This window comes from Pocillopora verrucosa, chromosome 4 (assembly GCF_036669915.1).
Source record: "Pocillopora verrucosa isolate sample1 chromosome 4, ASM3666991v2, whole genome shotgun sequence".
NCBI classification, from domain to species: Eukaryota; Metazoa; Cnidaria; class Anthozoa; order Scleractinia; family Pocilloporidae; genus Pocillopora; species Pocillopora verrucosa.
In genome coordinates, this window is record NC_089315.1 from 12,642,257 (window position 1) to 12,663,906 (window position 21,650).

General features: G+C 36.7%; 1 protein-coding gene and 1 long non-coding RNA gene across 4 annotated transcripts; one reads left to right on the top strand and one right to left on the bottom strand.

The window, feature by feature from the left end:
• Positions 1-1,859: 1,859 nt before the first annotated feature.
• LOC131796008 (calumenin) lies at positions 1,860-5,632 on the bottom strand. Its single transcript, XM_059113654.2, has 3 exons — positions 4,887-5,632; positions 3,202-3,368; positions 1,860-2,503 (listed from the first exon to the last, which is right to left on the bottom strand). Exons 1-3 carry the CDS (start codon positions 5,485-5,487, stop codon positions 2,312-2,314), a joined length of 960 nt encoding a protein of 319 aa, XP_058969637.1. The 5' UTR covers positions 5,488-5,632; the 3' UTR covers positions 1,860-2,311.
• A 3,724-nt stretch (positions 5,633-9,356) lies between these two features.
• Positions 9,357-20,876, top strand: LOC131796027 (uncharacterized). Of its 3 annotated transcripts, XR_009341073.2 has the most exons (10): positions 9,357-9,516; positions 11,989-12,065; positions 13,109-13,191; positions 13,510-13,649; positions 14,124-14,214; positions 17,821-17,873; positions 18,104-18,226; positions 18,565-18,618; positions 19,135-19,192; positions 19,512-20,876. It is a non-coding gene; the product is annotated as an uncharacterized lncRNA (long non-coding RNA). The 3 variants fall into 3 exon arrangements; XR_010717226.1 differs by lacking the exon at positions 13,109-13,191; XR_010717227.1 differs by lacking the exon at positions 13,109-13,191 and having other exon boundaries at positions 13,515-13,649.
• Positions 20,877-21,650: the final 774 nt, after the last annotated feature.

A 21,650-nucleotide genomic window follows, 5' to 3' on the forward strand; every position in this document is an offset into this window, starting at 1 on the left:
GTTATTGGTAGGTTAGTCTATTGTTGACTCATTGATTACTTGTTAAGCTTTTATTGTAATCTATAATGTGATTTGCGGTACATAGGAGCTAATTCTAAACGTCGGTTCTATTGTAAATCTTTGTTTCCAGGAGATATTACTTCGGTTTTCATCGAGTGAGTTGAATTCCTCTTTTTTAAGCACGACAACAGAATTTACAAGATTACTCTCTAAAGGAAACGCAGTTTTACAAATAATTTTGACGGAGCTTTGGAAACAGGTGTTTCGACCCGAATTTTCATTCCCTTTTGCGTTTGGATTCAAATGTTTTAGTTGAAGAAACTTACCGTCATGTATCATGATTTTTTCAGCCATTTTGTGTTTTTTCCAACCCAACGATGCATCGCTAATGATCGTTTTTGTGTGCGTGGACAAGTTAAATCTTTTATCTTGGGCGCAGAAATTTTGAAATATTTCATTCAAGTCGCTTTTCTTTGTTATTCCCGAAGTATATGGTGCTGTTTGCAAGTCGCTTTTATTTGTTACTCCCGAAGTATGTGGTGCTTTTCGTCATTAGACTCATGACGTACGGAACTATCCATGTTTAATAGTAAATTTGTTAAATATTAAATTAGTCTTAGTGATTCGCAAGGACTCGGGGTTTTTGATTTAACGTACCCGCAAAGAGGCAAAGAGATTCCTTTCTTGTCGAAAATAAGAATATTGAAAAAGGTTGTCAAGAAATGAGAATTTTGGTTTTGACATCATTCAAACGGATTAACTCAAGGATCGTCAAGACACTCAGGAAAAAAAGCCTTCTCATTTCAAAAGGAAGGTTTCGTGCAACGGTGGTCTATGAGAGAACTGACATAAAGAGTCAGCAATTTACAACTGAAGAAAGTAAGTCAATAGTAATGACAACAGCCCGTTCTTGGGCATTTTGAAAAACCGATTTTTTGCCATATACGTTCAGCACCACATATGCAGACTTGGTCACACCTTGTTCAAGGCTTCTGTTCAACTTGTTAAACAGTAACAGTTATAACCCAGTTTAAAAACTCACGACCCAGAAAACCATCATCTGTTGGTGGGTGTTGACCAACAATTGACTGGGAACTCCCCCAAATTTTGAATCTGATTGGGTGAGAAAGTAGTGTGAGTTTTCCAGATCAATCACATGGGGAAGTCAAGGAAAATCAGCACACCGGAAGTTAAATGTTGCTTGAAATTGCGCGAACCGGAAATAAAATCTGCGAAATACATTTGTTTCTAGCTCGAAATTTTGTTCGGTGACCTATCTTGATTTTTTGCATGCACGCACCATTCACGATGGCACTTCAAATATAAAAGTTTCGGGAAAAATTATCCAGTAGAATTTTCTGTAAGCCATAAATCGCATTTTCTTTAAATATATTTAATTCTACTAGATAAATTTTTTCCATACTGTCTGAAAAGTTTAAAAATTTAGGGGACTTTCCAACAAAGAAATAAAAATGGTAGGTCACCGAATTCGTTTTTCAGATAATCAACAAAAACTAAAATTTAGTGGACGTTTTTGTGGACCTTCTGCGTTGCCATGGTAACTGACATGACGTCACAAGTGCCCTCAAAGTATAGCCCAGCAATAGAGTTGCAAGGAGACATATAGTTTGCCCACCCCATTAAATATCCTTCTTTGTAATCTTCCATCGTTTCACAAACACTGCAACAATGAAAAACCCTTTTGAGCCTCCTTAAGTGGTGTCTTTTTTTAATGGTTCCCTGTTATCGTAGAAAGGTCTAGAGCTTGCAATCTGGTGTAAATGAGTTCTATCGCTTTCATGACCCAAGGAAATGGGGGTTGTGGGATTAAAAAATACAGAAAACAATTTTTAATAAAGTCTTTGAAAATTGTTTTTAATGATCATCTCTGTAATATTATAGTTATGAAATCACTTTTGCCAAAATAAGATTCTCGTTTCATGTTTTGAAAACATATTGTAACAAATTAGAAATTGTCAAATGCAGTTAATTGTTTCACACAAAGAGTAAAAACTGCTGAATGAAAATACAAGTCTTCTACACAACTACAACCAAAAGGAATAAATAATGGATAAAAAGCAAAACGAACGAACATCTGCAAAATCCTGCCGTGTAGCAATGTACCGTAAACACGATGATTGAAAACTAATGACAGGTTCAAGCAAAGTAGAAATGTTATTTGAACTAATACATTTTCTAACATGTCTTTGTATAAAGGGCTTCTTCATTAAGACTCAACTGTTAATTATAAAGCCAATTTTGACAAAAATGCTTAAAGATTTAATCTAGTACCAAGACTGAACCAGAACAATTAAAGTTCTTCATGTTTTGGTAGGGCACGACCATAGTCTGTGGCCTCGCTGCCAACAAAAACTTCATGGTGTTGTGCAATTTCCTCTTCACTAAGTTTTCCATCCTTGTTTTCATCAGCACTTTGAATCAGATGCTTTGCCTCCTCCAGTGCCATCATGTGATCCGTCTCGGGAAGAATCCATTGCCTCACCTACAACAATAATGAGATGTAGAGATTATTACAACGCTTTTCTTTCCCTCTCAAAGCCCCAAAAGATGAAAAAAATGTTTTTAACTTTTCACTGACTGAACAGAAGGACTTAAACTTCAACACTTGTCTGTAATTTTTGTCAACTTTCAAATGGTCATAGTGCACAATTTTACCAACAGCCTCAAACCTAGATGGTTTTTGACCTTTTTTTTTTTGCAATTTTTTATCATCAGACTCATAGTCAGCAATGTTTGTATCACAATTAATTTGCAATCCTTAAATTCAAAGTCATTTTGGTCCAATATATAGTTTACCATGCAGTGAAAGTTCTTGGGGAAATACATGAGTCAGAAATCAAAATAGTCAGATATCTGTGAACTGATGAATTTGCTTCATGGTATAACTGGCTTTGTTTCTTTTGGGGGACATCATATACACTCAGTCAGTTGAACTGTTTGTTTGGAAACTGCCATGAAAGAGACACAGACTAACTGAATTAAATGCTGTTACAACCTTTGTATCTGTCCAAAAAAACAAACACAAAAATCTGATTTGTCCCTTAAGATTCAGAAGCCAGGTTCAATTTTATAACTGGATGCTCTACTAAGTGAGCCACAACTCATTTTTTGGCGAGTCAGGCTCTTCACTAGATTTGCAAGTGACAACTGCCTTTCATGAAGTCAGGATTATAAGTTTACCTCTTCTTTATCAAGTTTGCCATCATGATTTTTGTCATATTCCTCATTGAACCGTTGGGTTTCTTCCTTCACCCATTCAGGTTCCTCTGCTTCCTCGTCATTAGGATCCTGGAAATCTCCCAAAAATTCCTTCTTGCTGATAAAGCCATCCTTGTCATTATCAGTATCTAAAAAAAGAACAGTTTTTCTTCCCTTAGTCATAAATCAATTTGAATGCAAAATTGAGAATCAAAACAAAAATACACTTTAGATCTTAGACCAACCTCTGAACTTAAAAAGTCCCACAAAATTCATCAATAAAAAAGGTTTAAAAAGGAAGACACATTTCCTAAAGAGTGAGATAGATGTCAGAAATATTCATTCTGTTTCTCAAGTATAGACTTCTTAACAAGTGCCAGGCAGGTTGAAGAATTTAATTGAGCAGGACCAAAAGATACTCAAATTGATAATGAATGTTATGAATATTCTGTCAGTCATTGTTTTAACAGGCATTTTTTCAGTTGCTTATAATGTCTACATTTCAAAGATGTTCATGTTCATATGAATTAAAACAAATTTCGACTGGATGCTCTCTGTCATGCAAATTAAAACTTTGGCCGAACAGGTTTCACACTGTCACTGATTTGAAGCCCAAATAGAAAAACATGGCAGAAATGTCTCATTTGAAGCCAGTAGGTAGAGACCATAAATGAGAGAGTACAAATGACTGTGAAGAATATCAGGTAAAGAGATGACCTCAAAAAGTGTTTGAAAATTCCCTCTTCTTTTTCTTACAGGGCTTAATGTTTATATTGGAAATATTTTCTTTCAAGACATTTTGACACAATTCTTTAAATTGAAGGGGATGACAAAAAATGTTTAAGTAGCACCTGTAACGACTGGTTGTTATGAAAAATGCAGATCAGAGCAGAGGAAACACAGCTGAATAAATGGGTCATCATTAAGAAACATTAGAGAACCAAAACATCTACCAATAAAAGTGTGGAAAATCCAGGGTGCCCAAAGATGCTACAGATTAATGGGAAGAAAAAGATAACTTGTTTAGAGGTTATTACTGCCTTTTTGCATGCCGAGATATTTATAATGTTAGACAGGTTTTGATGATTATAGGTGAGCTATACAAAAGCTGTATTTTTTGAGAACCATTGTGACTAACCTTGATACTATTTGAATGTTATGAGTATACGTTTTAAGGGCATATCTTTTTAATCCTCAGTACTCCATGGAAACATAACTCATTAATTTTTTACGTGTGAATTCCAATAATAATTGCTCTCAATTTTTATGTAGAAAAAGTGTGGATATTTTATTGAAAAGGAAAATGATTTGTAAACTCAATATCTCTGATTTACATAAGAAAGACTAAGTCTAAAAAGTTAATAAATTTTCCTTTCAAATTCTTGGCAACGATAGAAAACAGAAACAATGTTCATGGATGACTGTTTCACAGCTTAACAGAGAAATATTATGGTTGTGTTACACTTTGAAAATGAAGAAAAACTGTTTCGGCTCATCATTGTAATTAGAATGATCAATATTCCGGAATCAATTATCATCGCAATGCGGGGCCTGATGTGTTTTGATATGAACGTGTATTTTCTCTGAGGGCACACGAGTCAAATCTTCTAAGACCTTGAAATGCAATGAAAATATTTTGGTAAAATTTTTAGTAACTAACTACAAACCTTCGATAGTTTCCAGAACGTGAATATCGGCCATCTCTGGAGATGACTCTGGATGCATAAAGTGAACAAACTCTTCCTTGACGAGGGCTCCGTCCTTGTCTTTATCAGCTGTATCGAATCGTCTTTTGTCCGTTTTCAACAACTTCTTTGATTCTTCATCGGCATCATCTCCCATTTCCTCCGGGCCGTAAGTCGCCTTTACGTACTCATCCCAAGTTACTTTGCCATCCGAGTCCATGTCTTTTGAACTCAAATCTTCCTGCACTCCCTCCAGCAGACGTTTGTTGAACACATCTCTCACCCACTTTGTCAGCTCTTCTTCTGTGACAAACCCGTCCTTATCAGAATCCACTTTCTTGACCAAAACTCTTAGCCGTTTTATGGCTTCTTCTGGGGGCAGATCGTCATATTCATCTTTCATGCCTCCTAGGAAGGCCTCGTGGTCGTACTCTGAGTTATGCTCACCATCTTCTTCATGCTCTTTTTCTGACAAGGAGATATCTTCATGTGGTTTCGGCCGATTATCTCTGCCGGTAGTGGCTGCACAAATACAGCTGTTTACAAGGAGTGCACACACCAAAAAATAAAGGATTCCTTCCATGTTTAACTCAAGAAAATTGTACAGGTAGATTGTGCTACTGGTAGTTGTGAACTATGAATGGGAAATAGTCCAAACAATCCCTGCAGTAACTTTTAAACTAGACGAAACACGTTGACCTAGACGTGGCAAAATCTTGCAGGCTTTCCAGCTGATGGAGCCTGCGAAATCTCATTACAGCGGATTAAATACTTTTTGAACTTCCGCTTTGTTTACGATTACACAGTCGATTACGTGTCGTCACGCGAAAGAGGAAACAATAGTTATTTTAGGTGGATATATTCGGGGTTTTGTGACAACTAGTAAATGGAAACTCTGGGGATTCACACTGGGCCGTTTCAAATATTTTGTTTAGAGATCGACGATTGAGATTTAGCGCGATGTTTAATTCAAATAAAATAACCCGCCGATGAGGAGGTAAATTATGATGGAGGGAGTCAAATTGTTACCCAACAGGCAAAGTAACCGGCGGGCCAAAATTACTTAAATTTTCGACAATATTCTGTACTGTGGTTTTTAATTTTAATTTCATTCAGTTTAAAAACTCGATGAAAATCTCGTAGCCTGTGTAGCCGGTGATTGTGTGTCACATAAATGTATTTTGATGTATTTCAACACAAACTAGATAAGATTTTACGTGACGTCCCTGAGAAAACGTTTTCTCAGAGGAGCGTTGCGTGACTGTCCAAATAACGTCTGAGAAGGAGACTAGCAAGTTCGATTTCCAACGCTTTTGTCGGGAATGCAGTCTTCTATACCCCCGATAAGGAACGGGTGGGCTCATTTCCAGCCACTAATAGTGGGCTATTAGTGGCTGGAAACCGAGTCTGGGAGCCTAATAAAGTTGTTCGCCCGGTGACTATCGCTTAAACTCGTTCCCAGTCTCTCTTCCTCCTGGTCCTGAGAACGCTCAATGTGTTTTTGCAATGTTGTCCTCTTCTGTATTTCTGTTGTCGTGTATGGTTATAACAATATTGATACTGTTGGTATTTACTGTGTTGTATTTGCCTCTAAAACTAAAAACTTAAGATTTTGAACTAAAACTTGTGAAATTATGAGATAAAAGTATGGGGGTCGCTGACTAGGTTTTGAGTTGAACAAGGTCATTAGCTGTCATTATTTTGCCATAACTCACCATATTCAGCGGAAAACAGTTTTCGTGCAGAAATTTCAGCATGTCTATTGGCTTAGAACAAGTGATATAATCACACACACACAGAAGAAATTGGTAATAAGTGTAAAACTGTTGAAATTTACTGCATTAAAATAAAATTAACATCTACTCTGTAACCTTGGCGTATGAACAAACAAGAGGCCGCAGTGGCCCTTCCTCTATTTAACAATTATCCGCCTCAGGCTTGATTGTTGAATAATACCTGAGACGAAGTCGAAGTCGAGGGGACTATTCTACAATGAGCCTGAGATAAATATTTTTTTAGTATAACTGCTCAGGTCCTTTAGAATTCTGTTGCAAATTCTGCAACTAAAGAGAGCATTGCACATATTTTGTTACAATTGTAGTGATTACTTGAATCAAGATAAGCAAGGAGTTTTAGCAGGTTTATTTAATATGATCAGCAAAAACTTCATATCTTTCTTTTGAGAGGTGTTTCGCCAAACTCAGTGGCATCTCTTGAGCCCTTCGCAATTGAATTTTCTCCTATCGCGTTTATCACTTCGTCGGAAAGGTTGACAAAACGTGAGGCAGCCATTTTAAAATTTAGCGCCCCTGCTATACTCACCTCCCTCGAGGTGATTATAGCGAGATATGACGCAATCCTTGACCCATCAGAGAGCGTGCATTTCTATAATCACCCGAACAATTATACTAAAATGGTACAATTTTGTACCCTATGGGTTCTAGCCTCTAGCCTATAACATTCTACGATATCATCCTTGCATGGAAGTTCGTAAGTTCGTAAGTCGTCCCAAAGTGCAAAGACTGACGGTATACCGAAATGGCTTAAGATTTTATCCTGTTCACCCAAAGTCACTCTTTTATGATTAAAACAATTATTTCTGGTGATGTATGTCTTCCTAAATGATGAATCAGCGGGGTTTATTTTGTGGTTACTGGCCTATAATGAGTGAGACCAAAAACACCTCGGAATTTACTTCAGTTCTTCCAAAAATCGATCTTCACCTTTAACACGCAAAGTGAGACCGTAAACACCTCGCAACATTCTTAAGTTCTTCCAATCGACTTTTACCTTTAACATTTGAATTTCCATTTCACAACATTTTTTTAAGAGCAAATACTAAGCATCGTTGAACACAAAAATATTCGAGTTTAGGAGCAAACCTAACACTGTTGTGAGTCATTTCGATTGTTTTCGATCTTATTGATTTAATTCAATTATCTAATGTCAGAATTAGCTACTGGATCCATCGGTAACGAAAACATGCGCTTTTTCGGGCGAGAATAGTATTTTTTATTTCGCTCAGTAAAAAAAAATCGAGGGCTCCTTAGAGATACCTCGTTGTATTTCTTAATTATTCGACCAAGTGGTGCCCTTCACCTTCCTTCCAATCAAGAAGTGTCCGATTTGGAATATGTTTCTGTTTAAACGTACATCATCTTGATGAGAAGCCATTGAAACATCTCTCTAGAGAAAAGGTACATGAGGAGTGAACATTGCTTTTGAGCAGTTATTCAACCTGTATTCCTGAGTGTTCTGGCAGTCTTTCCTCTTTTGACGACTAACATTTGGGAGCTTTACGAGAATTTTAATCATCTCTTTGTCTTTACTCGAAAATGGACATTCCAAGTTTCTGAAGGTTTTCACGTTGTAAGATTGCCATATGCGTAAGTGGGGTAATACTGAAAATTCAAATACAACTTACTCTCGTATAATCTCGTTTTGTGTTAAAAAAAATAAAGACAGGAATGATGAAAGAACAACGTCATGATTGCGATTCTACTTAATTGGACATGCAGTGTTCCAAATCAAGCCGCAAAGTTGGTAACCAGCTCTGCGAGATAACACCGTATTTTCATTTTGGATCAAGGAAAAATTTTACCAATTTCCTTGTAGAACTTTTAGATTTAAAAATTCTTTTTTTCCAATAGCTGGCTGGAATTCAAGTAGCAGCAAGAGGGATAAAAAGACGAAGCTTGCTCACAATAAGTTATTGAAGCTGAGATCAGGCCGCCATTATAATTGCAATAATTCAGGAGAGGAAGAACGGAGAATATTTTTTCCGAGATAACGTTTTTCTGTTTTCTCTGATTATCTAATCCTTTTCGAAATTCTCCTCACGTAATGAAAATTTGTGGAGCCCAGTGAAAAAAAGTGTCTCATGTGCAATGCAGAAGTTACCGTAACGACTCAATTTGGCGCCCTCGTTTCAATAAGTGCCCCTGTTACGTAAGCACTCCCCATGTGATAAGGGCCCCTATTCTGTTTTAGTAATAGCAACGAAAGAGTACAGTCCTATCATTGATATTTGAATATAAACTGTACATTTGTTATTGTTCCTTTTTAGATAGACATCAGAACTTTTTTTTTGCACATTCTGCTGTTTCTCAAAAATAAGCGCCCTGTCCCTAATAAGCGCCCTGTTTCGAATAAGCATCCTTCTAGAGGTACCAGGAGCCCAAGTAATAGGCTCCAGGAGATACCATAAAAAATGAAGCGCCCCAGGCGATAAATCGAATCATGACGGTACTCGGTTTTCTAGGTTACTGAAAATTTGTGTTGACAAACCAACCTTGTCGCAACGTTTTAGGTAGCAATTAAACACCGCTCACGGCTGACGAAAATAGACTCGCAAGTAGATTTGAGTTGCTGGTGACGTCACATGGAAATGAATATTATCCACAGTCCTCACCTTGTCCATCTCGTCCCTCTTTGGTGATGAAAGAGAGAGACTGAGAACAACTTAATGAATTCAGCATGGCGGCGAAAGACTGGAGGAATACAGCAGAATCGTAGGAAAATATCTTCGATAGCTGCCTGCGAAATATAGAAATGGACGAATGGCTATTATAGCTCATACGCACAGCCCACATGCTGCGCTCTCAGTGTCGAGGTAAGCTTCAGTTTCTCCTAAGGCGCCATGTTGCTCTCGCTAGTTACTGCTTACTTCCACAGTTATTTGACCGAGTTGATAAGAACGACATCTGGTTAAGATATTCTATATAGCCTTGTTTAGAGAAGAGGTGATATCTAGCAACATACATACATTCTTTATTTGATAAGTAGGTTGTGTGAAAGGCAGCCAAAGGGCTGATGTGGACCTACTATACTAAATATTAAGAATTACATATATATAAAAATTGCAATAATAACTTAGAACTACTATATACAAATAAAATGGTGTTCACTAAGACTAACATATAAATCTAAAAGTAAATGAAATGGTCCTTTCTGTTGGCAACTACTGTTGCCTCTTTCTCAAATGAAAAATTGTCAATAGTCTTAACATGTTTGCGTAAAATTTGTTTAAAAGAATAAAAACTTTCGGGTACTTTAACTAATCTATTTACAAAATTCCAAATAACAGGACCTCTGTATCGTAGGGAGTTCCTGCCGGTCTCTGATCTAAATCTAATGACATTAAATTGGTTAGGAACACGAGAAGATCTAGAAGAAACTCTTTTAGAAAACAGTTCACATATCGACTGGGTCGTTGTTCCAAAATATACTTTGTGCAAGAGAAACAGTACAGATTTTTTATAGAAGTAAGAGATGGGCAGCCAGTCGGATTTCATGAGACATGTGTCATCTGCCATCGTTGAGTCGAGGTTATTCACAATACGAGCTGCTCTTGCATGAATATGGTTTAGAGAGTTCAGTGCGGAAGGAGAACAATTTCCCCATACCGAAATTCCATACGTTACACTGGGGATAATTGTTTTAAAGTATATTTCCTCGAGAACCTTCTTCGGAAGGATTCTCATTCTCTTCAACGCTCCAACCTTCTGCGTAAAAGATTTCTTCACTGAGTCAATGTGCACAGACCATGTCAGCTTATTGTCAATTTTAACTCCAAGACAAGTGGTGTAATTAACCAGGTCGATATGGCCAGTGTTAAAGTGGAGGGGAGGTATAGGCCCAACAAAAGAGGTTTTACTTAGTATCATTGCTTCAGTTTTAATTGGGTGGATGGTTAGCTGATTCTTAATGCTCCACAGGAGAACTTGCTCCAATGATTTATTTAGTGACAACATAACCTGGTCAACATTTGGTCCAATACAGTAAACTGTAGTGTCATCTGCATACATGTATAGATCTCCCGAGTCGATGTGGTCAGGGAGATCATTAACATATATGGTGTAGAGCCGGGGGCCAAGAAGCGAGCCTTGAGGGACTCCATATCGCACATAGTCAGTGACCGACCTGCAATTATTAACTTCAGCAAATTGACATCTATCAGTAAGATAGCTCATTAGCCATTCATGAAGAGATCCTGATATTCCAATGGCGTGTAGTTTATGCGATAAAATATAATGGGGGACAGTGTCAAAAGCTTTCTGGAAGTCAATAAAGACTGCTCCAACTGTCAGACCATTGTCAATTGCTGTCTTCCATCCTTCAGTCATAGAGGTAAGCATTCCTTCAGTCGATAGTCCCTTGCTAAACCCCCACTGTTTACAGCTTTTTATGCCACAGCTGTTCAGATGGGTATCAATTATGTTGCAGATCTGGCTTTCGAGCAGCTTGCTGGGGATACTTAAAAGTGATATTGGCCTATAATTTGAAGCATCTGCTGGGTTTCCTTTTTAAAGATTGCATTAACTTTTGCAATCTTCCATGTGTTAGGGAAGCTGGACTGAGCCATGCTGCTCTTGAAAACAGTTACAATGCCCTCTAGGGCGGATGTTCCTGCAATAGCTAAGCTACGAGAAGAGATGCCATCAGGACCAGATGCTTTGTTAATTTTAATTGTCTTGATATCAGTTTTGAGTTTGTTGATGTTGACCTCCAAGACCTGCACAGTGGGGGTAACTCTGTACATGAATTGATGGGGTTCATCAGCTTCGGGGAATTTTTCAGCTAGTTCCTTGCCAATATTTATGAAGTAAGAGTTAATCAGTTCAGCTTTCTCGTAGTCATTTGTGATTTCCTTATTTTCAGCATCTCTGAGGGGGCCAATATGTTTATTCTTAGGTTTTCCAGTGGCCTCGTTCACAGTTTTCCAGAAAGATTTTGAGTCCTTGGTCTCTGTAAATTTCTTTTTCCAATATTGAGCTTCAGCACGTCGTAGCATCTTAGATACTTTGTTCCTAGAGGATTTGTAATCAACCCAGAGTTTATTAGTAGCGGGTGTGCCATCACAGGCTTTCAGAAGTTTATATCTCTTATTCATCTCTTTCCGGATCTCACTGTTCATCCAAGGTAGTGAATTTTTTCTAACCTTGGCTTTACGTAAGGGAATGTGACTGCTTGCAATAACAATATGATTCTCAAAATATCTTGGTCAGTTTTTGAGATATTTAAGTTTTAGATAATAATAATATGCGCAAATTAGACAACAGAAGATGTCATTTATTCTTCCCAGTTTCACATCAGGAATGAGGAGCTGAAGGCTATGAACCACGAACAATGGTACAGTTGTTAAATACCGCACTAGAGAAGGCAAGTGTAGCCAACCTGTCAAAGGGGTTTTTAAAGTACAAAATAACCAACTGTCCAAATAACCATACAACATCTCATGATATTTGTACTCTATTTCCATGTTATTTGTACTCTACTTTGTGCAGTTGGATGATAAATGCTACTATATTTATTATAGTGAAACATGTAAACCAAAGTTTACCCTCAGTCCATAATTGGTAGTTTTACACACATTCAAGTCATTTTTAAGACTGGCTTTATTAGTGAATTTAATTTTGAAAAACTAGTCTTAATATCATCAAATGAAAAACATTCCATTTAATGGACCTAGTTAAAGATTAACTTCTGCAATTGACAAAAATATATTTTATCAGAACCAACTACACTCAACCTGGTTTGAATAGATCCTTCTCCAAATGGCAATCATGATTTAAAATTTATTTCACCAAAAATGTTTTCTACCAGCAGCAAGGAACAATTCATCAAAATGTATTCTGTACATAATGCAAATTTTATTTCAGTGGAAGTCTTGTTATTGACAGTCTGACATTGGTTTTATCTACTTATGTTTTTCTCACTAGCGGCATAACATATGGGGCTGTTTTTGTTTTTTGTTTTTTTCAAAATTTTAGATTTCATTTCTCAGCATTGGTTAACCCTCTAACTCCCATGTGTGCCAGCACAGGATTTCTCCTTACAATATCAATAAAATATCAACCAGATAAGTGATGAGAATAAATAAAAATATCAATTTGGGGATAATAAGTTGATCCAATACTAAATTCTCTGAACTAACATTATAAGAATTTTTTGGTGGACAGTAAGGAGAAGTACAAATTTGATCTGGGAGTCAAAGGGTTAAGTGGATCTGTGTATCAATTTTTCTTGCATTTTTTTTATTTACTGTGGTATAAATTTTAAGCTGGGGTCTATATAACTATTTAAGTGACAAGATGTCATGGCTCAATTATTGTACCATACCTTCTTTATCCTGAATGGATGGTGACAATTGATGAAATACAAGAATTTCCCTCTTTTAAAAACATGAATCCACTTTTGTGCAGGGTGAATTTACCTCTTCATTGCACATGACATTTGTGAAGGTAACAATGTTGTCATGGTAACCAGCTTCATCACTGTGGGGTTGGTGAGTAAAATTTAGAGTATCACATATTTCTTGAGAGTGGATATCTTAAATGTTTGGGTTGAATAACAGAGTGTGACACAGTCCAATTACCCTAGAGAATTTTCCATTTTCACACACACACACAATTGATTGAATTCTGACCTACAGACATCTTTGAAGAGTGTGAGAGAGTTGGTTTTCATCCTTCAAAAACATTTGTTATGTCATTCATCATTCCTTGAAGAGTTAATATTATGAGGTTTCACCCTAAGTCTTTTTTTTTTTGCCAATTTATCATTTCTATTCATATTTATTTACTGTTATCCATCTTTTTTTTAGAACAGGAATGGAGATCATTTTCAAATTCAGCTTTCTCTGGACACATTTGAAACTTTCTCATCTGGCTCATGGAGATGCATGTATCTATGCGCATATTGCATATTACATAGTTCCTTTGTGATTCTGGCTCATTGTCTGGGGTGAGTTTCTAATGAGAGTTCTTGATTGAAATGTAAAAAATATTAACCAGTGACAGATTGCCTGAACCAAGTAGTGAAAGCTACTTGAATTGACATTTGCAGGTACACTGGTTGGAGAACTTGTAGAATTACCCTGAGCTGAGTTGATGTGGATTTAATCTTTGATTGAAACATTTGTTTTTCAAAATTGTCACATTTAGATATTAACTGAAATATATCTATACAAGGAAGAGAACAACTCATGTCAGCATTTGGATACAGGGTTGTGTTCATGGGTTGGTGATATATCTCACTTGTTTTCCATGCTCCTTTGTTAGAGACTACTATCTATACTCAAAGATTAAACTTTTATCCACTTCACCATGTAGTATTCTCTGGATCAGAGACTTTCTGACTTTAATTAACTGAACGAAGAATGATATAGTTTAGTTTGAAATCCTTTCTTTCCAATTATTTCTTATCTTTTATTTTCAGGTTCTTATAAGTTATGCCTACATAGGAAGGGGACTTCCATTTAATGATGGGCAGCTAGCAGCTGGCATTCTCAGTTATGAAATATTATCAGGTTAGACTTGACTGAGTAACAATGGTTATTGGGCTAGCAAGGTACATAATTGATTACTGGATAAATAAATTAAGTTAAAATGGCAATCTTATTTTTTTTTCCATTAGCATATCATTCCAAAAATTGCCTATTAGAATTGGAGTAGAACTTCTGATAAATGAAGGTACACTGAGTTTTGATGGGAATTGTACAACCTGTTCTTCGATATTTGGGTAGAAATATATATTCTTAATAACCACTTGCAAGGGTTTAAAGTTGTCTGAAAAGAATGTTTACTTAACAATATCAGAGGTGCAACTCAACTCAGCTGTATGAACAACCTTTCATGCAGAAGAAGTATGCTTATAAGGTGGTGCAACATCACAAGTAGGTAACAAAGAGCTAAGTTGGCTTATAAGTCAGATTGCCCATTCTGCCAGAGCACAGCCGGGTTGCCTTAGCACTCTGTCAGAGCTTTCCTTGACATTTTCCCTGTACTCTTTTTATTCATCCTGAGTGCAATGTGTGAGTAAAATGTATTTTCTTGGATAATATCATTATAGGACAATTGACCTAGAGTTCTGGGCTCCAGACCACCAGACTATTGTTTCTATCACAAGGTTTCTTTTTGAATGATTGTGAGTAAATGAATATCATACATATAAACTGTGGATTAATAGAATCATGGTTTATTTTACACATTGAGGATGTATTACAAGGATCAATCAAAGAAAATATAGATAAAAGGGTTCTCTGGTAGGAAGGGAACAATAAGCTTATTTACTCAACTTTAAGCTAATTATGACTTTTAAATGCTGAAACCCCAAACTTGAGAGACCTGATGATGGGCTGAAGCTTGTCCCTCTCAAGAAACACGTGATGGTTTTTGAATGAATAGACACATTCATTTGGAAATTCCAAGGTTTATTGAAACAATCAGCAAATCAGCTGTGCTTAATTGTTTAAATGGGTTTTCTGAGGAAAATGACGGACTTTCTGCTTGGTCAATTGACTAACAGACTGATATGAAATAAGCTCAGAGCAGTAGTTTGGGAATCAGCGCCACTATTTCATTTCCATTCCTACGTGCAGTGAATTTAAGCCTTGCGACTCACAATACTTCCTCGCCCGACTAAGAGAAATAGTGATTCTGGTGCTAAAATTTGATATTCAATGTTGCCAAGCTACAATTCCCTCAATCTGCACTCTGTTGAAGAAACAAACATGTCGTGAAATTTGACTTTTTCTCGACCATTCGTTTTCTTTTCGATCTGATCAAAGCAGAACCTGTGATATTTCAAGAGACATTAGTTAGTGCAATCCAAGTTAACGCTGTATGGCTCTGACGGATTACTGCAAGTCGAATTCGCCGTAACATTAAAATGCTTTGAAGGAGAAGGATAACAAGGTCCAACACTACATGAATCTTGGCCCGAAACAGCTGAAAATATCGCGAATAAACACAACACGACGATGTACAGGTATGCGGTGGGAGCACAGTTATACCGGATTTTTGCGAAAGATAGTAGACAAGTGAAAATAAAATGGACGCTTTTTTACCTTGATAACATAAAATTATTCTCCTTTTTGTTTTTCTTGATTCGCAAGCGTTTGCTGATGGGTCAGAAGGAAACTTTTTTGAGAGCTGTTTTATGATAGGAACAATGACGCACGTAGCTTTCTTAGTATTTTTTTGACGTCATTGAAACGTTTTCGCCCTGATCAATATTGCTATTGCTATTGCTCCAAAGCCGAAGTTTGAACACCTGTGCGTTTAGGGGTTTGTTGACATCACAAGTCACGTGACACACTACACGTGAACGAAGGTATCACAATGTGACTAAAAACTTAAATAGGAAGCATAATAATATCGTCATTACAATTATTTGCGAACTTCAGAAAACCAATTTTTTTTCCAATATATATAAAAGATATTTGTCAATTTATCACGTTGGATAGGCAGTAATTATTCTTTGATCCACCTTGTGGAAGATAACGGTCACACAAAAACACCCAGCTCCATTACATCCAAGATTGCCAACTTGTGAAGGAAATTGTTTTTGTAGAACCTCCTTCTTATCATCCGAGTTGTGAGGTTTTACGACATCAGGATGCATAAATGTATCTTTAACCAGATTCCAGGTGACGCTTTCGTCGAACGGAAGGAAAAGGCTTTTTCCTTGTACTCCTGGTTGCATGTGCTTGGCTCTTATTTTTTCTTTTACGCTCTCGGTGAGAGTGACACCATTTACCCAACTTCTAGTAGAATCTGACATTTTGCAACCAGAGTCCTTTTGAGTCTGAGCGTATTTCTCTCTCAATTTTGCAAACTTCTTCGTTTACCCCTTCGAAATTACTGGTCGCAACTATTTTGACTCTCCGGCAAACAATCACGGAACTGACGGTTAAGAATTTATGAAAGTCATATATATTCAAATCAAGGAACTGTCCTAAAATATTCATGAAAACTGTGTATTTAAGGTCCCCTCGGCAGGATTCAGACAAACAAAAAAATATCGAGATCGAGATTGAGATCTGGGGTAGTAGCCAATCAGCTACCTCGGTCAGCTATGACAAATACCTTCCTCTGGCTGCGGATTGGCTACTAAAACTCTAACCATATAATTTATATAAGATTTGGGAGTAGAGGGGCATTTCGTCTGCGCATGCGCAAATAAAGTCCTCTACTACTAAAACATCTGTCTATACTTAGAGTGTACAGATCTATTTAGCATAAAAAAGCTATTTAAAGTCTACAGGAGCCCATTACTCCTGAAGTCTTTAGATATGAAACAAGTAAAACTGATCGGAAAACTTAACAATACAATAAGTTTTGAAAAGATCACTACCCTTATCGGGCTCTGATATAGAACTGTAACTTTTGGGGCTTTTTCGGTTGTAAATCAACCATGTTCAGAATGGCACGTTCGCGAAATGACATAATTACTATAATTAAATGACCGGCTTTTTCTGGTTGTGGATCTGGCTTTTGCTTATAAATCGTGGAGTGGAATTTTCCGAATTTACTTTAGTTTAGCTTCTAACAAAGTGATATGGATTCTTCTTCCTTCCGAAAAAAAATTATGATAAAAAGGGAAATCAAATGCCACAAATTTTTTTGAACGGAATAGTTAATTTCTAAACCTAAGTCCTGCTTACCTAGCAGCGAGGCGCGTTTGCGTCCTATGTCAACCGTTAAACAATGAAGAGAATATTATTTTTGATCAGTTATAATTTTACTTCTCTTTGGTGACGGAGACCGGTAACTTTTTTTTTGCAGCTATTACTGCTGTTAAATTTGTTTTCTTTTATTTCAAGCCAAAAACTGCAATTTTTTAAAAGTTAGTGAGACATACGGCTTGAAACTACCGTCTTCCCATTCAGCTTTTATTTGAAGGTGTCGTCTACTTCTAAGAAGATGCGTTCACAATTTGCCGTCGGGGTTCCTGCTGACCTATTAGCGTGCTGATTCAATCCTTTTGTTTCATCGCGTTATGGTTGCCATCGCCATCTTGGTTTACATAGATTTCTATTTTAAGGTGCAGGCAAACGATGTACAGTTAGTTTGTTTTATTCTGATTGCCGCTGGTGTAAAATTATTGTTATTATTATTGTTCTTTCTTTCAGACGGTAACGCAAAAATCTCAAGTTTAAAATGACAGTCAAGGGAGAAGAGAATGGTGAGTATAACTGATGTGTTATTGTTGAACGTCGAGAACAGAAATCGTTGTTATTTCGTTAGCTCTTCTAGTTTTTTGTTGTTGTTGTTTTTTTTAAATATTTACTGTGTTGTTAATTAATCTTAAACAGAACACTTAAACAGGTTTGGCAGTGACTGATATTTTATTAATTTATTGCCAGTTACATATGATGGAAAAATACCTGCAATTTTTTTCTGTGTGTTTTAAAGTTTCCTTCAGACTGTAAGAGAAGGAAAGAAGGAAATGAAAGGTCCAAGAAAGTATCAGCGTGGAAAGGAAGGAGGAATTTGCTAACATTCCAAACTATCGCGTTCAGGACTCGTATTCCTCAGGTGATTAAATATATTTGTGTTATGTAGTTTACTTCAGATTGCTAGAGAAAAATAAAAAACCTGCCAAAAGTATTTTCACTCTATCTTGGAAAACTTAAACATTTACTCTGATAGCTTCGACAGCATTAGAATTGGGGTTTTTACACTTGTACAGTTAAGTGAAACTGGTTTCGTACAGTGTTCTTATTTAGTAACATGATGTGTTTACGATTGTAGAACAAAGATTGATGGGGGATGTGATTTGACGCAAGATTTCGGCTGTCTTTCACCTCTAAAAATTTGCTTTTGGTGGATGAGTTGCTTTGGGGAAGATCTGAATTTTTATCTCCTTTTTCAAGGGTAAGAGACGATCTGTCGTACCAAAAAATTACAGTTCATACCCCCTGAAAACGGTAGGTAGTTACTTGGTCTTTCGCTCGAGTTAAAACGAAATGCACCAAAGTCAATCTTTTAGATTTCGTCGGAAAATTGTTTTAATTTTATCTCTAAATTTGTCGATTCTTCAGTTGTATTTCAAATATTTCAGATTACGCAAAAAAGAGAAATGACGTGACAAATAAACTATTAGAACTGCCAAGATATTTCTTTATTTTAAATTTAATTGATAAGTTTAAGTTTGTAAGCGGTGGTCCTGAAATTTCATCTTCATTGCTTTGTGTTGCTCAAGTGCAAACAAATTATTTAACCGAAATTAGAGGTCAAAAAATGTTATCGTTTCGTTTTCCTGATCTGTAAGATGCCGGAAAGTTATGGTTAAAAGTTTAGATTTAATGGGTGTATTTTTTGTGGTATAGTTGAACAGAAACTTGTGTATTTCTGTTACGATGTTCCATAAATGGTCTGACCAGTAAATTATTACGACTGCTAATTTTTATGTATATAATTATCGCTTACGTTTCCGCTTTCAGCTGCCTGAAAGATCACAAGTGTAGAAGATCAAGAGAGACGAGATTATTTTTTATTCTGGTGAGTGTAGCTTTGTTGTTCATATGAGTGAAAACTTGTGTAACGTTCGTAGAGGTTTTTCATGGTCTTTTGACAGGAAAAATTTGTGTCGCCCTTGTGATGAAGGTTTATTCAGGACACGTGCGGGTTCATTGTATTTCTGAATTGGACATTTTTCCAAGTCTTTGAGTGCCTAGTTGAACAGAAGCTTGTGGAGGTTTGTTTTTCGGCCGGAAAAGTTCGTTTGTCATCCTTTGGGTAAAAGTCCGACAAAGTATGAAGGCGGGTAACGTTCTTTGGCTCAAATTCTTGGTCTTAATTTCATTTCCCTGTTTTGCAGGTTTCTTCGACCACCCAAAGCTGATACCAAGGATCACGATCACCTTAAGAATTATACCAGCGACAAATATAAATCTTGGAAAGAAATCAGAATTGGATCGACTCCCAATTCAGGGAATAAAATGAAAAATTGGGGGTCGATCCGTCCACCATCCCCCGCCACACTCCCACCACACCCCCCTCTATTAGAAAGTTTATAACACTTATCTACCCGTCCACCACCTCTCCCCATACCCGCCACATTTGGTCAGTTTTCATAAGGGGTACAAACATCTTTTAATATACTAGCACTACAGTAAATGATTACCATACAATCTTTTAATATCTATTACAATGGTAATATTACAATCTTTCTCTAACAATCATATAATACAGTAATATTACAATTATTTGATACAGTTTTTTTTTCTCCATCCAGCCTCCCCCACCACACCCACCTCTGGGGTCCATTTTTTTAATTCTTTTTAAAAGTTGTCTAACTTGTGGTAGTGACTTTTATTTCAAACGCATGCATTTTTGTAACCAAACATCTGTCTTAAGACACATGCGTATAGCAAGATGTCGTTACCGCGAGGTAGACAGTTTTTACAACCACTTAAAAACTTCCTTCAAGAGATGGGCGTGGTGGGTGTTGACATTTATCCTTGGTTTCGTGAGTTGGTCATCCTTCATGAACTCTAGGAAGAGAGAACCTCGAATGAACAACATTGAAACATTATAAAATTATGACATTAATACGCATGTTTTAAAACTGAACCCATAAAAGAGAGTTCTTACTAGGTAAATAAAAGAAATGGGTTTACTCGTTTCTCTCGACTAATCCACGCAGCAATGCTCTTGCGAAAATCAAGGGAACCTTTCAAACAAAATTACACAACTATACGTTCAACTGTAATTACACTTACCATTCGTCTCCCCTGAAATTCTTAGTAAACTTGTAATCTGTTTTACAATACAGAATAGCCAACTGTCTAAATATATGAACGATGGCCTATATTTGGTGCGACAATATGCACAGATGCTTGTCCGCGGACATTAACAGTTCCAGGACGATGGAATTTACCTTCAACAGTTTACATTTTCTCGACAAAATCGCGAAACTAAGTACCCACGAGATTATGGGCGAATGAGATAGTTTACCCTAAGAACTAGAATTAAATTGAGGTAACTGTTCTAGAGAGCGGGAGGTGGTTGAAGGGTTTTGAACCCCTTGGTGAGATAAATTACGCTTACGCAAGCCTTAATTACTTTGGAAACTCTAAAGAATGTTAAAAAAAATAACATCTACTAATTTTAGTCAGATACGTTGACCGTGTTCATTACTGTCCAGTACGTAGATATTTGAATCCAGGAACAGAAACAAGAAAATAAAATCTCACTATTCAATCTTAACGTTAACTTTCAAATTGCATGATACTTTGTTGAATGCAAACAAAATCCTATCGTTTACATGCATTTTTTTTTATTTGGCTAAGTGAGTGGGGCTTAGCTATGTCAATAAAGAAAATTCCTCACTGAGGCAACATGACCCACTTACTAATGTAACAATCCAATCAAAGAGAATTCTAAAAGTGGACGAGATACTAACGCAACAATCCAATCAAAGAGAATTCTAAAAGAGCGCGAGATCCTAACGTAACAATCCAATCAAAGAGAATTCTAAAAGAGCGCGAGATCCTAACGCAACAATCCCATCAAAGAGAATTCTATAAGAACGCGAGATCCTAACGTAACAATCCAATCAAAGAGAATTCTAAAAGTGCGCGGGATAGTAACGTAACAATCCCATCAAAGAGAATTCTAAAAGTACGCGAGATAGTAACTTAACAATCCCATCAAAGAGAATTCTAAAAGTGCACGAGATAGTAACGTCACAATCCCATCAAAGAGAATTTTAAAAGTGCGCGAGATACTAACGTAACAATCCCATCAAAGACAATTTTAAAAGTGCGCGAGAGAGTAACGTAACAATCCCATCAAAGAGAATTCTAAAAGTGCGCGAGCTACTAACTTAACAATCCAATCAAAGAAAATTATAAAAGTGAGCGAGATACTAACACGTAACAATCCCATCAAAGAGAATTCTAAAAGTGCGCGAGATAGTAACGTAACAATCCAATCAAAGAAAATTATAAAAGTG

Excerpts from the sequence above, each read along its gene's own strand:
- LOC131796008 (XM_059113654.2), bottom strand. The coding sequence starts at position 5,487 with ATGGAAGGAATCCTTTATTTTTTGGTGTGTGCACTCCTTGTAAACAGC. Across the intron at positions 3,369-4,886 it reads CGTTCTGGAAACTATCGAAG|ATACTGATAATGACAAGGAT; the intron begins GTTTGTAGTTAG and ends TTCTTTTTTTAG. Across the intron at positions 2,504-3,201 it reads GCAAACTTGATAAAGAAGAG|GTGAGGCAATGGATTCTTCC; the intron begins GTAAACTTATAA and ends TTATTGTTGTAG.